We start from the raw sequence: 15,676 nt of genomic DNA, 5'->3' as shown, positions 1-15,676 counted from the left end.
GGGGAAGGGATGGAGGCTATCGCAGGACGGAACAGAGATGTGGAGATATTCCCTGATATTCTACTCTAGAGGCGGCTCAAGAGACAGCCCTGGAGTTGGAAGCACTTGCCTTCGTCACTGGACGATCTTGTCCAGCACCACCGGTCAGATGTGTGGGGTTTATGTCCCACAGCAAATTAAAAACACCACAGCCATTATGTAAATGTGTATTTGTTTGAGTATTTACCCTGATGGTGTTCAGGCAGTTAGGCTGAGGTACTTTGTGGATTTTTGGAACAGAAATAACATCTTTTAATGGTGTCTGTGACCGGCTGAGGTGCAGGATGTGGCCTCTCTATTTTTAGCATCTGCTGGTACGCCCATCTGTAGTGAGAAAACATCCTGTGAGTGTTAATTTAGGTGATGCAACCTTTTAAGTCTGGAGAACTACTTCCTTCTTCAAAGCTTGCTAATTCTCATGAAAGAAAGAAAGAGAATTTCATGACAGTGACCTATTTTTCACTTTGAATATCCCAACTATTGGTGAGCATTTACATTAAAATATTTGAAGTTTAATAAGTTTTGCAAAATGTCCTGGATGTTGAGGGATGTAGTGATGAACTCAGAATTAGAAAGTGGAGATTGTCTTCTTTTTCTTTGAAGCTCACAGGCCTATGAAAAAAAAAAAAGCTTTCTAGAGAAACTTACATTTTTTTATCTAATTTGTACACATTTCTACAATTAAGACAGCTGTAGGTTCACCCCTGGCAAAATCCCTCTGCTGGTAACCCAGCCACATGCTGATTAATCCTTATTTCATGTTCAAGTGACCATGATATTTTGGTCAGCTGGCGACAGAGCGGTCCAGGTGGTAAAGGAACAAGGACTGAACAGTATGAGCAGCGTTTGCCTTTTTCTCTCCTCCATCCCCCTTTTCTATATATTATACTTTGCCACTTTCTCTGCTCAGCACACAGGAATTTGCTGGATGCATCCATGAATGCAGAACCCACTGGAATCACGACATTTGCTACAAATGATCCAGCTAGTGCCAGGGAAGCAGAAGTTATGACTGTGTAACAACCACACTGTGAGGAGGAACAAGACTGAAAACCACTTTCCGTAAAGGGAAGGATTTGAACTGGTGTTGGAGATGTGCAAGGCTCTGTTCTTCTCCCTCCTTAAGTTGTTGAGAGGACACAGTCCCCTCTCTTACCTGCCATTGAAAGGTCCTTCTAGTTACACTTATGGCAGTGTAACTTTGTACCAACATCAGCCGTGCACTGTAAGGCTGCTGAGGTTTCCAAAATCCACCTTTTTTATTTCTGCTAGTTCTGCTTCGTATCCTTCAAGCCAGTACACAAGAACAAAGCTTCAGCAAAGCCTACCTAACATTTTCTTTTGTTTCTGACATCATTAGCCAACGTAAACCAAACCATTAACAGGCATCTAAAAATATTTCTGGAAGTTTTCACGTGCTCGGTGAGGATTCCAAAGTTTTCTTTGAGGGAGACTCAGGGAGACTCTAGAAGAAGATTTTTGGTCCAGGAAAAAAAAAAAAAATAACGCAGCTGAAGCCCAGGCACCGTTGTATGAAGCAGATTGATTAACCTTAGTGCTGCTGCGTTCCTACTGGAATACACACTGGAATGACACTGGAATGCCGCCGGATTTCCTACTGGCCGCCCGGAAGCGGCTCCTCCCGTGACTCCCAGCGCGGCAGGACCGCCTCCCGCTTCCAGCCGGCACATCCTGCCTGGCCTCGCCTCCCCTGCCCGCCCCGATCCATCCCGGCCCGCCCCGATCCCACGCGATCCTCCCTCCTGCCCGGGTGAGTGCGGGGCCGCGGGACGGGAAGGGGCTGGATGGAGGCGGCGGGAGCCGGGAGGGGGGAGCGGGAACACCGCGTGTCCTCGGAGCCGCTGTGCCCGGCGGTATTCCCGCTGTGCCCGGCGGTATTCCCGCTGTGCCCGGCGGTATTCCCGCTGCGCCCGGCGGTATTCCCGCTGTGCCCGGCGGTATTCCCGCTGTGCCCGGCGCTATTCCCGCTGTGCCCGGCGCTATTCCCGCTGTGCCCGGCGGTATTCCCGCTGTGCCCGGCGGTGTTCCCGCTGTGCCCGGCGCTATTCCCGCTGTGCCCGGCGGTGTTCCCGCTGTGCCCGGCGCTATTCCCGCTGTGCCCGGCGGTATTCCCGCTGTGCCCGGCGGGATTCCCGCTGTGCCCGGCGGTGTTCCCGCTGTGCCCGGCGGTATTCCCGCTGTGCCCGGCGGTATTCCCCCTGTGCCCGGCGGTATTCCCGCTGTGCCCGGCGGTATTCCCCCTGTGCCCGGCGGTATTCCCGCTGTGCCCGGCGGTATTCCCGCTGTGCCCGGCGGTATTCCCGCCGCTTCCCAGGGAGCTGCCGTGGTGTGGGAGGGAACAGCCCTGGCGGGGAGCAGCTGCTCCCGTGTGGGGTTCTGCGCTGGGGTTTGTCCTCCAGCCCGGCACGGAAGGAATTGGGGGTGCTGGTGGATGGAAAGTTGGGGCTGAGCTGGCGCTGAGCTCCCAGCCCAGAAATCCGGGCGTATCCTGCATCCCATTCAGCGGGCCGTGGGTGAGGGAGGGGGTTCTGCCCCTCTGCCGCGCTCTGGTGATTCTCCACCTGGAGCGCTGCATCCAGCTCTGGAGCTCCCAGCGGGAGAAGGGCACAGACCTGTTGGATCAAGTCCAGGGAAGGCCAGGAAGATGATGAGAGGGATGGAGCAGCTGCGGAGACAGGCTGGGAGAGTTGGGATGGCTCAATCTGGAGAAGTCTCTGTGGAGACCTCCTTGCAGCCTGTCAGGACTTAAGTGGTGCAAGAAAGATGGAGAGGGACTTTTTATGAGGGCCTGTAGCTGCAGGACAAGGGGCAATGGGTTTAAGCTGAACGGTTTAGGTTTAGACTAAATGTAAGGGAGAATTTTTTTCTGCTGGAGGGTGGTGAGGCATTGGCTCAGGTTGCCCCGAGAAGCTGTGGATGCCCCATCCCTGGCAGTGCTCAAGGCCTGGTTGGATCCTGTTGGATGGGGTTTTGAGCCACTAGATCTTGTGGAAGGTATCCCTGCCCATGGCAGGGGGCTTGGAACAGCTGTAATAACCAGCAGAACGCTACAGAACAGCACATGTTGTAAATGAAGCTGTGTTCTATGAATAGTAAATATCTGAATGTAACTTCTTTAAATCAGTGTGAATGAGCTGAGAGGTTGGTACAATGGATTTAGGTCTGGAATTCAAAACTATGAATCCAGGCTTGGTTGCATTTGTGTTGCTGTCATTTGGGGATGTCAGCTTTAGATCTTGGTGCCTTCAGCAGCATCTTCAGATCTTGCTGTCAGTCAGGGACTGATTTTCAGTCTTTAATTTTTTACGCATTCCCTTGCCTCGTGCTGCAGTTGGGAATGTTCATTCTCTCAGGAAGGAGGTGATGTGAATTCCCTCCTGCAGGGCTGAGGTGACCCTCGGTTACTGTTGAGGGACAGGCTGTGCAGGAGCTGCTGATGAAACACTGCCCAGGAGTTAGTGGGCCAGCAAGGGTGTCCTGCTGCACAGAAGAACTTAGTGCTGCATGTAAATACCACAACTGGAGTTTAAGTTTCAAAATACGGGATCTGTGTAAATAAAAGTATCTCAACAAATTGATAGCATTTCCTATCAAATGGGTGTAGGGAGTAGAGCTGTCATTTTTACTTAGAAATTATGGCATCAGCACGTTCAAACTTCTCAGGTGTTGGCTTTCCAGACTTGCACAGTTACCTACCATTACTTGATTTTCCCCTTAACATTCCTGAGAATTTGGCAGCCAAACCATTTGTAGATCAACTTCTTTATTTTTGCATAATGGTACACAATCATACTATCTGCCTGGGAAAAACCAAGTAAATGACTTCCAGCTTTAGAATGAAATGTCTGTGCTTGTATGAAAGAATTCTTTTTGTTCTACATAAACAAAGTTTGACAGCTCGACCGGACTGAAAGCAGAATCTTGGCCTTTTAGTTCTTAAACTGGTCAATTTTACAAGTTTTAAACTTGTAAATGTAGTAATTCCAGAGCATCAACAGGAAGGCCTAACAATGTTCCCTGTCTTCTGTAAACTGTTAATGCTTTGGAGCAAATAGTGAGGCTCTGAAACCAGAGCTGTTCCCGGGATACTCTGAGATCCCACTGGGTAGGGTAAGAGTTGTTGCTCTGGGCCCGTGAGCTCTTGAGGTTGTGTTGCTGGTTGATTGTTTTGGTCCTCTCTCCTCTTGAACAGGAACCATGCCCAAGAAAGGAGGGAAGCATGCTGAAATGGGAAAAGAAACACAGACACAGTGTAAACGAGCAAAGCTGGAAGCAGCTTGTTCTCCCTCAGTCCTGAGTTTTGAGAACCCAGACAGCCTCTTCGGGAGCTTGATCTCCCCCATCAAAGAAGAGGTGTTTTTCAAGGAGTACTGGGAGCAAAAGCCACTGCTCGTCCAGAGCAGTGATCCCCTGGTGGCTGCTTACTGCCTGTCCCTGTTCCAGCTGTCAGACTTGAAGGAGTTGTGCAGCCAGGGCGAGATGTGAATATCTGCAGTGTGTGAATGGAAAGAAGAAGGTTTTAAATAAAGAAGGCAAAGTGAATTACATGCAGCTGAAGAAGGATTTTGACCAGAAAAAGGCAACAATACAGTTTCATCAGCCTCAGAGATTTAAGGTGGGATTGTTTCACTGGATACAATTGATGCTGGCTTAATAATGTGGTGTGTTTTGCTTGAGTTGCACTAGACATGGCTTCATCTCTGTCCCCAGGGGAAGTGGTTGACACTGATGACCTGCTGAAATCTTTACATGAGCTGTATTAAAACACAGTTTATACTTTTGCACCGTCCATCATGTTTCACTGCTCTGCAGTAAGAACAAAATCTGATTCATGCTATAATATGTATAATAATATATTCTTTTTAAAATTTTGCTCTGTCACATAAAAGTTTGGAAACAAAAACAAATGCACAAAATTGATGATTAGGCATCTGTGCTTAAATTATCCCTTCTGCCCCACTGTTTCCTTGTGCAAACTTTGTGGCTTTTGAGCCACTTCCCTTTAATGGAGGGTAAGGTGTGAAACCATGTGAAACATTTCCAGTGTTCTTGCCAGTGAATTGCACCATGGAAAGGTACCAGCCCATTTTAGCTGAGTGTTCTCAGTCCTTGAGTTTGAGAACGAGACAGTGGTGCTGCACAGTTGTGTAAAGGACTTGGATTCTTGGAGGTGCTTTGATTCAGGTAGTCTTGAAGGTGTCAACACAATTGAATTGTGAGGTGGACCCAAATAAGATCCCAAATACAAGCTGAGTCCCAGGTATAGTGTTCCTGGCTGATGTCAGCTTTAATGGCCAAGCTGCACTTGTGTGGATCTGGTACTTGGCACGTTCTGCTGTTTCCCTTCGGTGCCTTGTCTGTCACATGTGGGGTGTGGATGAGTCAAGTTTGGGTTTGAATATTCCCAAATGATTGGAGTAACTGGTGAAAGGTCTCTAACCTTTGTATGTTCTCTCTGGTGAGAGAATGCAGGTCCTGCATGTGCTTCTTGTCTTATGGTGTTTTGCTGTTTGTGGGATTATTTTCCTCTGTTCAGCCTTGTCTGTCTGGTTGTGCAGCCTAAAGATGGCACAGGGAAGAGAACAAACCCAGGTTGGGGCACCAGACTTTTTGGCTTAGCAATGACTCTCATGGCAGATCCCCTTTGCATCTCCAGTGCTCTCCTTCAGGAGAAACACTGGTACAGAGCACCTTCCTTCCCAGCCTCTGTGTCCCTGATGTGATCATTCTTCCCAAGCCATGGGGAGGATGTGGGCTGGGCTTGGCTGAGCTCTTCAGCAAGTAACAGCATCTTTTTTTTTTACAGGAGGAGCTGTGGAAGATTCAGGAGAAGCTGGAGTGCTACTTTGGGTGTCTGGTGGGGTCCAATGTTTACATCACTGCCCAGGGATCCCAGGGCTTTCCTCCTCACTATGATGATGTTGAGGTAGGACAGCACAACCTTGCCTGTGAAACTGTGGATGGGCTTTTGCTGATGGCAGTGTTTGCTGTTGTGTGTGTGCTTCTAACCCTCCCCCCCACTAAACATTATAGGAAAATGTTTGTTTTTTTTAATTTGTGTTTCCTTGTAGTCATTTTTCTTACATATTTTTGCTGAAAATTTACTAATAGTAATATCTAATCATAATATCATGTAAACTGGGTTTTCCAGACCTGGTATTTCCATTAGATAAAAAGAGAAGTTTGTTTTCACAGCTGCAGAAGCTTTCTAGCACCTGTTTTTTCATTTTCACTTCATTCAGGCCCCAAGAATTTACAAGTCCTTTTTCCTTTACTAAGTACTTGCTCTTTCTTCAGCTGGACTGTAGCAGCAGACTGGTTGTGCTTGTTGGTCCTGCTGTTTTTAAGAAGTTTCTGATATGATGAATTCCTGTGGTCCAAATGCATTTTAAATCAGCTTCTAAAAGAAACATACAAATATACACTGCGTTATAAAGAAAAAATTGGACTATCCCACTTAAACCAAATCAAAAAATCCAATCTTTATATATATATTTTGCTTTTTAATATTTTCATTTCCATTAAATACACCTGGAGTTTCATTTTCCTTATGCTTGTTATTCAGCAGCCTCACATCCAGCATTTCTAACTCATGCCATCTACCCCCATTGGGCACCCTACAGAGGTTTCTGATGCTCTGTTGGGGATAAGCCTCTTTCACCTGAAATTTTGGCTATTTGTGTGGCAGATGTTCCTTTTGGGTTAGTTCTCTAGCACTTACTTAAGTGACTGGAGAGAAACAGGGATTTCCAAATGCCCGCCTTAGGATAAAACAGATCCCACTTCACAACTCCTCTGTCTGTTGTCTCTAAATAGAGACAAAAAAATTAGTTCAAATTTAAATTTCTCTGAATTGTAGCTATCTAAAAATTAATATGAAAGGAATTACTTCCTTATGGATTTGGATTTATGGTCTTTTGCAGGTGTTTATCCTTCAGCTGGAAGGCGAGAAACACTGGTGGCTCTATAAACCAAGGGTGCCTTTAGCTGGGGAATATAATGTGGAATCAGAAGATAGGATTGGGAATCCCACACATGAGTTCATATTAAAGGTATGAGAATTTCATTGCCTTGGGTGGTCTGGGCTGTGATTGCCAGAAAAGTTAAAAGTGGTCCATTTCTTGAAGGCAGTGATTGTGGCTGTGAAACTGAGGGGAGGGTTTGCACACTGTGAGCACGAGAAATTTGGGTGATAGTTGTCTGTATCCTTTTTTAAAGGTATCCTTTGCTTCTAGTATTTAAATAATGGGCCAAAAACCCCAGTTATTTCTGTAAATTGACTAGTACTCTCCAGGTTGGGCACCCTGACTCCTAGGTCATGTTTGTGGAGTTGTGTGCAGAAAAAACACTGGGTTTGTGTATGGTTCTAAAACATTTTTATGCTTTTACGTGCTGCCTGTAATCCCTCAGGCTAATCCTTCTGTGCACTGAGACTTACTGCTGCACTGAACATTGTCACTGTTCTGGTGAATGAGATTTAAATATTTATCCTTGGCTGATAAAGAGAAGCATGAACCAAACCCCACATAAACTTGCTGTATTAATTGCTCTTCCTTTTTCCAGACCTGAAATTCAAGTGTTTGGTTGGTGGTTGATTTTTGGAATAAAAGGAACATTTCATGAAGATTACTGAGTGTCAGCAGGGAATCTGGTGCTTGTCCTGTTCTGTTTGACCTGCTTTTGAAGTGTTACTTGTCCAGCTGGTGGTGCTGCTCCATGTTTGAATCCTCAGGAGTTTCTCTGCCTTTTGGCCTGTTATGGAGCCTCTCTCTGCTCTTCTCAGTGTCCAGAGCTGCATTTGGGTGTAGGTGTTTTAGGAATAGTGTGACATGTTGGATGGTGTAGGTGTTTTAGGAGTAGTGTGACACATTGGATGGGATGCTGACATCATGAGCTGTGTTGTTTGACAGAGGGGAATATTCAGTCATCATCGTGTACTGGGTGATGCAAAGTCTAGTAAACTACAGTTCCCTTTTTCATTTCTGGAATATTTTGGACCAGACTTCAGTGCCTTTCATTTTTATGGAATAATGATGGGCTTAAAAGTTATCCAAGTTTTTAATTTATTTTTCTTCTGTTTGCTGTTGTTCACTTCCTGTGACCCATTTCTTCTGGGTGGCTGGTGTCAAAGTTTGGTTGTCTCTTTGTGGCTGCCTCTGAGAGGGATGCTGTTGTTTGACTCTATTTCCTCCCTAAACATCTTTCTAGAATATTTCCTTTCTCCATCTTTCAAATGAAGAGAATTCAGAATACTCTTGGTTGGTGTAGTCCCCACTCTGGTAAGGAAGGCAGTTTTCTTTGACTGTGCTGTCCAACTCTATAGGTGTTTACAGGACAAGCCATAAGTAAACTTTTATTTCCTTCTTGGAGGCAATTTTATGTGCTTTACACCTTTCTTGTCTTGACTTTCCTTATCTAGTTTTTTTTCAGTGTGGAGTTTTAATTTACATAGGTGAGAAGAAAGATAGGGAGGAGGAGGAGGAAGGTCGTACCTGTTTTTTAAGTGCTTTAACTGAAAATCTCAGACAACAGTATTGTAACAGATTACCATTTTTACAGAATATTTGGCTTTTCTCGTGGAATACTAGCCTTTTCTTTTGATGTGATCTGACCAAATCCCCATTTCACTGCTCCTCTGCCAGCCCACTGTGTTGCCAGCAGGTCCATCTCAGCTGCTTCTTTGTCCTCTTCCTGCAGCTCAGTGGGAGTCTGTGTGTTCTGTGATGTTAAAAAGCTTGTTTCACGTTTTCAGCAAATATTGACAGCAGGTTGGAAAGTTTAAGGTTCTGAACTTCTGGCTTAGTGTTCTTTATGTTATTAAAGTGTACATTGCAGGACTGCTCCATTTTGTGATTCTAAAGGATATATATTGTCAGACTGTCTGCTCAGAGAGTATTTTCTCTGACTGCAATAAGGTTTGACCTGGTGCCCTAAATATATCAATTTTCTTGCAGCCAGGTGACTTACTGTACTTCCCAAGAGGGATCATCCACCAAGCTGACACTCCTCTTGGGACCTCCCATTCCACACACGTGACCATCAGTACCTACCAAAACAAGTAATTATTCTTTATCTTTTGTTTTGTGTGGCTTTCCTCTGCCAAGTGATGTGTGTGAGTAGTACAGACCTGAGATGTGGTGAAGTTTTGGGGCTTGGGGGAAGGAGGGGAGCAAGAAGACTGTTGTTGTTTGAAGCAGCCTGTTTGAGAGGTTTTCATGCAGCAAGCTTGATTGCTTTTTAATTGCTTATTTTATTATTTACCAGCTGTAGGCTTTAATGTGGAAAATGCTACAACTGCAGACTCACTTCTGTATTTAAAAAAATCTCTCATCAGTGGCTGAAGTTACTGTTCATTTCATAGCTCAGATAAAGAGTCATGAGTTACTCCTTTCATCATGTTTTCTCCTGTATTTGATAGTCACCTGCACTAATCTTCTGACAGATTTGCTGCCAATTCTTCCTTGAAAACATTTTCTGCTTATCTGTGTTTTTTTTTGTCTCCTACCCCATGTATGCAAGTCAGATTTCTTATGACACACTCCCAGTCCTTGTGCCCACACTGTTATCACACAGGGAAATGTTCTTGCCAACCTAATCAGCCTCCCAGATGCTGGGTTTGGAGCCATTGGTCTGAGTTAGGAATTAGGAAGGGCAGAACAAGTTTGGGCATATTCTAGATAACTGTGAGATGAATCTCTAACCACCAGCTGTGCCATTCTGGAAGCCAGGATGGGCTGGTAACTCTTCATCTGGCCACTCCTCCAACATGGAGAGAGGGTTAAGAGGAAGCTGCTCAAAGGTGTCAGTCTTCTTAAAAGTTGGGTTCAGATTATTTCAATTTACACCTGTGTTCTTTTATTCAGAAGGTAAAAAAAGCTAACCCCAAAAAACAGGAGAGGGAAAGGAAAAGCTGCTCTTCTTCCAAGGTTAAAAAGTGGAGTCATGCCCCGTTAAGGCTGTTGGTAATGAAGTGCTGACATCCTGCCTCTGCACCTCCTGTCAGCAAGTGCAGGGAAAACAAGCAGGAGTCCTGGTGCAGGCTGCTGTTCTGACTTGTAGATGGAAGTATGATCTGGAAGCATTTCCTTGGCAAATTGAAGAGAAATCCTTGAAAGCAGCTGTGGAGGAAGTGCTGGTGGAGGTGGCACTTCCAGGTATTTTCAGGTTTGTCTGGGCCAGATCCCAGCAGGAGAGAAGTGTGCACATGCGGGATAAGCAGGGCAGTTTGGAAAAGCAGTCCCTTCACAGCCCGGCTCCCCCCAGCCCCCTTTGGGGGTGACCCCCCGCCCCTCGCGCTCCCTTTGGGGTCCCCCCCGCTCTTTCCCCCCCGCCGCTTTCCCGCCGTGCCCGCCCCGCTCACCCGACAGGGCGGGGCCGGCAGGGACGGGGCGGGGACGGGCCGAGCGCTGATTGGCTGCGGCGGGGGCTCGAGAGGCGGGGCGTGCGCAGAGCGCCATGTTGTCTGCGGGGCAGCGGTAGCGGCGGAGGTGAGGCTACGCTCGGAGAGCGCGATTCTGGGGATCCGATCGGGGCTGCGGGGAGCGCGGCTGTGGGTGGAAAGGCTGGAGGGCTCGGGAGGGTTTAGCCGAGGGGTTCGGGGGTTCCCGAGGGTCAGAGCGCGGGGCCTGGAACCCGCGTGGGGGGGGTGGGGCTGTCCCAGCGCCCTGGCTGCACTGCGCAGGCGCGCCGGCGTTACCCGCCGGCATGACCCGCAACCCGCCATTACCGCTCCCGTCACAGCGCCCCCTGCCGGCCCGGCGGACCGACCCCAGGGAAAGGGGATCCCAATGCCCCCCCCGAACCCCAGAGACCCCCAACACGCAGCACACAGAGACCCCAAAGGGACTGGGGCCCGGGGGTTCCCTAAAGCCCAGCAGTGGGGTTCAGGGGATCTCCCAGCCCCCAGGGGAAGGAGTCCTGGGGGTGCCCCCCAAAGTCCGGGGGGGAGATGTACCGCATCCGGGTAAGGGGATCCCAGTGCCCCTCAGTACGGCCCAGTAACCCCCTCAGTGACCACCCAGCGTGTCCCAGTGACCTCCCACTGCCCCCCAGTATGGCCCAGTGATGTTCCAGTGAGCACCCAGTAACCCCCAGTATGGCCCAGTAACCTGCCAGTGTCTCTCCCTCTGTCCTGATAATCCCCCAGTAACTCCCAAGTCCCTCCCAGTGCCCTCCCAGGATCCCTCAGTAACCCTCTAGTCCCTCCCAGTGCCCTCTGGTTCCCCCCAGTGTGTCCCAGTATCCCCCAGTAATCACTCAGTGCCCTGCAAAGCCCCCCAACTGTCCCCAACATGTCCCCAGATGCCCTTGGCCTTTCTGTGAGCGTGTGGGGGGGCATTTTTGAGGTCAAGGGGTCCAGGGGGGGCTCCTGGGGTGAGATGAAGGGTTGGGGACATCAGGGATGGGGCTTGGGGCCAGTGGAATTGGGGGTGTCAAGGGGGGAATAATGGCAATGGGGAGGCCCTGGGGACACTGGAGACACCAGGCTTGTCTTGGAGTGTCAAGGGGGGAATTAGGAACACCAAGAGGGTCTTGAGGACACCGGGGAGGTCTCAGGACTCAGCTGCTCTTGGTGCAGCCCCTCATCTCCCCCCAAGACCTCTTTCACCTCCCCATATGTCCCTTAACCTCCATTTTCCCTTTAGTCCCTGTCCCCCCACAGATCCTTTTGATGCCCCAATGCCCCGAAAACCTGTTTTAACTCCCCCAAATACACCCAAAGACCCCTAAACCCCCCCAAATCCCCATCCAAACCCCCAGATCCCTTCAAATCTCCCCCAGCCCCCCCCCTCAAATCTATTCCAACCCCCCTCCACGAGGGATCACCCGGCACCCTGGGACAGGAACACAGTGGGCTGTACTGGGGGCACTGGGCTGTACTGGAAGGGCACTGGGGGGGCTCAGGTGTCCCACGACAATGTGCCCCAGCTCCAGAAGAGATCTGGGGAGCAGTGCAGGGGTACTGGTCTGTACTGGTTTGTGCTGGTCTGTCCTGGTCTGTCCTGATCTGTACCCCCCAATCCCCAAAGCCCCTCCTCAGCTCCCCCAGGACCCTCCCACACCCCAAAGCCCCCCAGACCCACCCAGGCCCCTGACTTGGTCCTGCTTCCCCTTGAGCATCTGCAGCTGCTGCAGAACCAGGCATTTCATCAGCAAATGTGCAGGTGACACCAAGCTGGGGGTGTGTTGATGTGCTGGAAGGCAGGAGGGCTCTGCAGAGGGACCTGGCCAAGCTGGATCCATGGGCTGATTGCAAGGGGATGAGGTTCCAGCAGGCCAAGGGCCGGGTCCTGCCCTTTGGGCACAAGAAGCCCCGTCAGCCCCCCGGGCTGGGGCCAGAGTGTCTGGAGAGCAGGCAGGCAGAAAGGGAGCTGGGAGTGTGGATGGACAGGAAGCTGAAGAGGAGGCAGAGTGTGAGCAGTGTGATGTTAGAAAAGCAGGCTAAGTTGTGGACTGGTTGTAGAAGGAGGAGGAAGCCCAGAGGCCAGTGCAAGCAGACAGCCCTGAGCTTGCACCTGATGTCCCCTCCCTGCAGGTTCCTGTCCTTGAGCCCAGGCCCTGAGGTGAGGCTGAGAAGTGTCGCGGAGGTGAGCCCAGAGCTGTCCCTGAGGTGAGGCTGAGAATAAGTGCAAGGCAGAGGTGCTGCTGAGGAAGGAGAGCCCCGTGGTGGGGAAGAGGGCAAAGCTGTGAGTGCCCATCCCCGAGAAGGTGCTGTCTCCATCCCCTGTGTGCCAGGTGAGCTGGGGCTTTGCTGCAGAGCTGCGGGCGCTGATTTGAGCGTCTCCAAGTGCTGAGATGGTGGGCACCCAGGAACACAAACTGTGCCTGGCCACAGAGCCTGCAAGGAGGAGCAGAGACAGCCCTGGCAGTGTGGGGGTCCAGGTTGTCCCTGTGCCTTCCCCTGCAGGCCCTGTCTGTCCCTGCTGGGCCCCTGTCCATCCCCATCAGGTCCCTGCCCGTCCCCCCCGGGCTGAGCTCCCCCCAGGAAGTGCCGTGGAGCTGAAGCTGCTGCCATCCCCCCCTGCAGCTGCTGCCCCAGCCAAGGGAGCAGCAAAGGCAGGGCCAGGAGCAGAGGCAGCAGCAGGGGAGCCCTGGGGGGGCCGGGAAGGTCTTGTGTGGGTCAGGAAAGAGGCGCTGGGCACGAGGCCGGGGCTGTGCTGAGCAGGCCCAGCCCTCACATCCCCCCAGCCAATGCCGGCTGCCCGGGGGGCTTGGGAGGGACCCCCAGCCCATGTGCCCCACACTGAGCTGGCAGAGAGAGAGCCAAGGGACAGGGCCACGGGCAGGGCCACGGGTGAGGGACAGGCAGGGCCATTGCAGGGCCACGGTGAGGGCACAGCCTGTGGCAGCAGAGCTGCCCAGGGCCGGGGGCAGCCGGGGGTGTTGGTACCAGCCAGTGCTGGGGCCGAGCAGAGCACGAGGCCTCTTGCAGAGCCCTGGAGCAGCCTCCCACTTGCCAGCCCTGTTCTCAGGGCACACACATTTATTTTGGCCAAAGAACCTTAAAACAGTTGGCACTGACTACACTTTACCACCATCTGTTCTCCAACTGCTCTGCTGGTTCAGAGCAGCACAGTAAGACAGTGGGGATGCCTGGTATCCTTGGAAAGGCAAAGTCCAGAAATGGGGGGGGGGGGGCAGAGAAGGGGAAGCCTGGACAGTGGGGACCCCTGGGATCCCCGGGACAACAGAGTGGGGAACCTGGAGAGGGGGAGTGTCTGGGAATGTGGCACCCTGAACGTGAAAGTCAGAGGAGAAGGGACCCTTGGGACCCTCAACACTCCCAGCATCCCAAAGTGGGACCCCCAGCATCCCAGACAGGGGAGACCCGTTGAACCACAGAGGGGACAGACCACAATGGGGGAAGTCTTGGGAGCACTTTTTTAGGCAGAATTTTCATATTCTTGAGTATTTTTTTCCTGAATCTCAACTTTTTGCAGTCTGGGGGGAGGGGGGCTTCATCTTGCTATTTCTGAAAGGTTGTTTGCCTGAATCCTGGTGGTTTGGGTTTTTCTGGGCTGAATCTTGGTGTTTGGGAGGTTTTTATGGTCACAGGATGCCCAGTGAGTTCTAGGGATGGACTTGGGCAGGAGGAGCCCCCAAGCCAACGCGCTCAGCCCTTGTTTTCCCCCCCATCAGGATTTGTCCTTCCCAAAGCTTGGGCGGATGGAGGAGGAGGCTGCGAGGAAGAGGAAGATGCCTTGGGCCCCCCAGGCAGGTGAGGAGGAAGTCAGTGTCCCTTTGGGCGGGTGTTGTGCTGGCTCTGTCAGCCGAGCATGGCCCCGGCTGCAGGACAACCCCGCTGGCGCCGCCGTCCTGCCGGGGCCGGAGTTGGGGGGATGTCCTTGGCCTTCCCTGTGGGCCGGAGGCAAATCCCCTGCCTGTCCTTCTTGCTTCCTGCCCCAGGCCCCGAGCTGAGGACGGAGAGCCCGGAGGACAAATCCCCCCGTGAGACCCTGGTGGGAGAGGCCGTTTTGAAGGGCTCCCCGGCGCAGGAAGGCAGCGGGGAGGAAAAGGGCCGGAGATCCCCCCGCAGGAGGGGCTCCAAAGCCATCCCAGGGTGCTCTGAGGAGGAAAGAGCCAGCCTGTGCCGGGAAGGCGGCCGGAGCTTGAGGGGGAGTTCTGACTTGGTGGTCCCTGATCAGCCTCCCAGCAGGGAGAAGCCCTTCAGATGCCTGGAATGTGGGAAGAGCTTCAGGAAGAGCTCCCACCTGCTCCGACACCAACACATTCACACTGGGGAACGGCCCTACACGTGTGGGGAATGCGGGAAGAGCTTCAGGAGCAGCTCTCACCTGATCCGGCACAAGCAAATTCACACTGGAGAACGACCCTACCTGTGTGGGGAATGTGGGAAGAGCTTCAACCGAAGCTCCCACCTGATCCGGCACCAACGCATCCACACTAGGGAACAGCCCAGGAAAGGGGTGTGAGAGGGGGGCTGAGGGAAGGGGTGAGAGTGTGAGCGAGTGTGAAGTGGGGGTGCCTTGGTGTCCCCATGCCTTGATCCCTGGAGAGCAGGGGAGACTGGTGAGAGGGGGGAGCTGCAAGAGCCCTGAGAGCCTGGAGAGGGGGGAGTTCGGGCCCCCTGTGCCGAGCCAGCAGTCAGGGCTTTGCTGTTGGTGCCAAATTGCCCCTGGTCAGGCTGAACCCAGAGCCTGCTCATGTGTCGGGGGGCTGGATCTGCTCCCTGCTCTCGTTGCCCTGGGGAAGTTTCTGGTGTCCCCTGGCCTGTGGGGCTGTTTGGTTGCCTTGGGCACAGCAGGCCCTTGTGTGGGTCCCCCCCACGGTGGGGGTTGGTGTTGCTGGGTCAGGCCCCGCCGGCTCCATTGTCAGCCCGGTGCCGGCGGGGGGGACACAGCGGGTTTGGGGCCCCCCGGGAGTGCCGGGGGTGGGTGTGGAGCCCGGGAGCTGCCGAGTGTGGGGTGCAGAGCGGGGCGCGGCCAGAGTTGGGGGACCCCCAACAGCCTGGAGGGGGAAGCACAGAGAGGGAGGAGCCCTGGGAGCCTGAAATGGGGGGCATGGGGAAGGGGAAGCCTGGACAGTGGGTACCCCTGAGATCCCTGGGACAACAAAGTGGAGAACCTGGAGAGGGGGAATATCAGGGAATGTGGCA

The 15,676-nt window shown here is 51.9% G+C and overlaps 2 protein-coding genes across 2 annotated transcripts in view; one reads left to right on the top strand and one right to left on the bottom strand.

The window, feature by feature from the left end:
* Nucleotides 1-15,676, bottom strand: part of LOC135405014 (zinc finger protein 418-like) — a 161,350-nt gene that overhangs the window by 45,755 nt on the left and 99,919 nt on the right. The window lies entirely within an intron of this gene.
* Nucleotides 14,322-15,676, top strand: part of LOC135404629 (zinc finger protein 883-like) — an 82,706-nt gene continuing 81,351 nt past the window's right edge. Inside the window, exon 1 of the mRNA XM_064639363.1 lies at nucleotides 14,322-14,987. Coding sequence (XP_064495433.1) covers nucleotides 14,337-14,987 — 651 coding nt within the window. The 5' untranslated portion in view covers nucleotides 14,322-14,336. The remainder of the gene's footprint in view (nucleotides 14,988-15,676) is intronic.

This window comes from Pseudopipra pipra, chromosome W (genome assembly GCF_036250125.1).
Source record: "Pseudopipra pipra isolate bDixPip1 chromosome W, bDixPip1.hap1, whole genome shotgun sequence".
NCBI lineage: Eukaryota > Metazoa > Chordata > Aves > Passeriformes > Pipridae > Pseudopipra > Pseudopipra pipra.
Note: the sequence above shows the minus strand (reverse complement) of the source record. Positions and strands in the feature narration are given on the sequence as shown.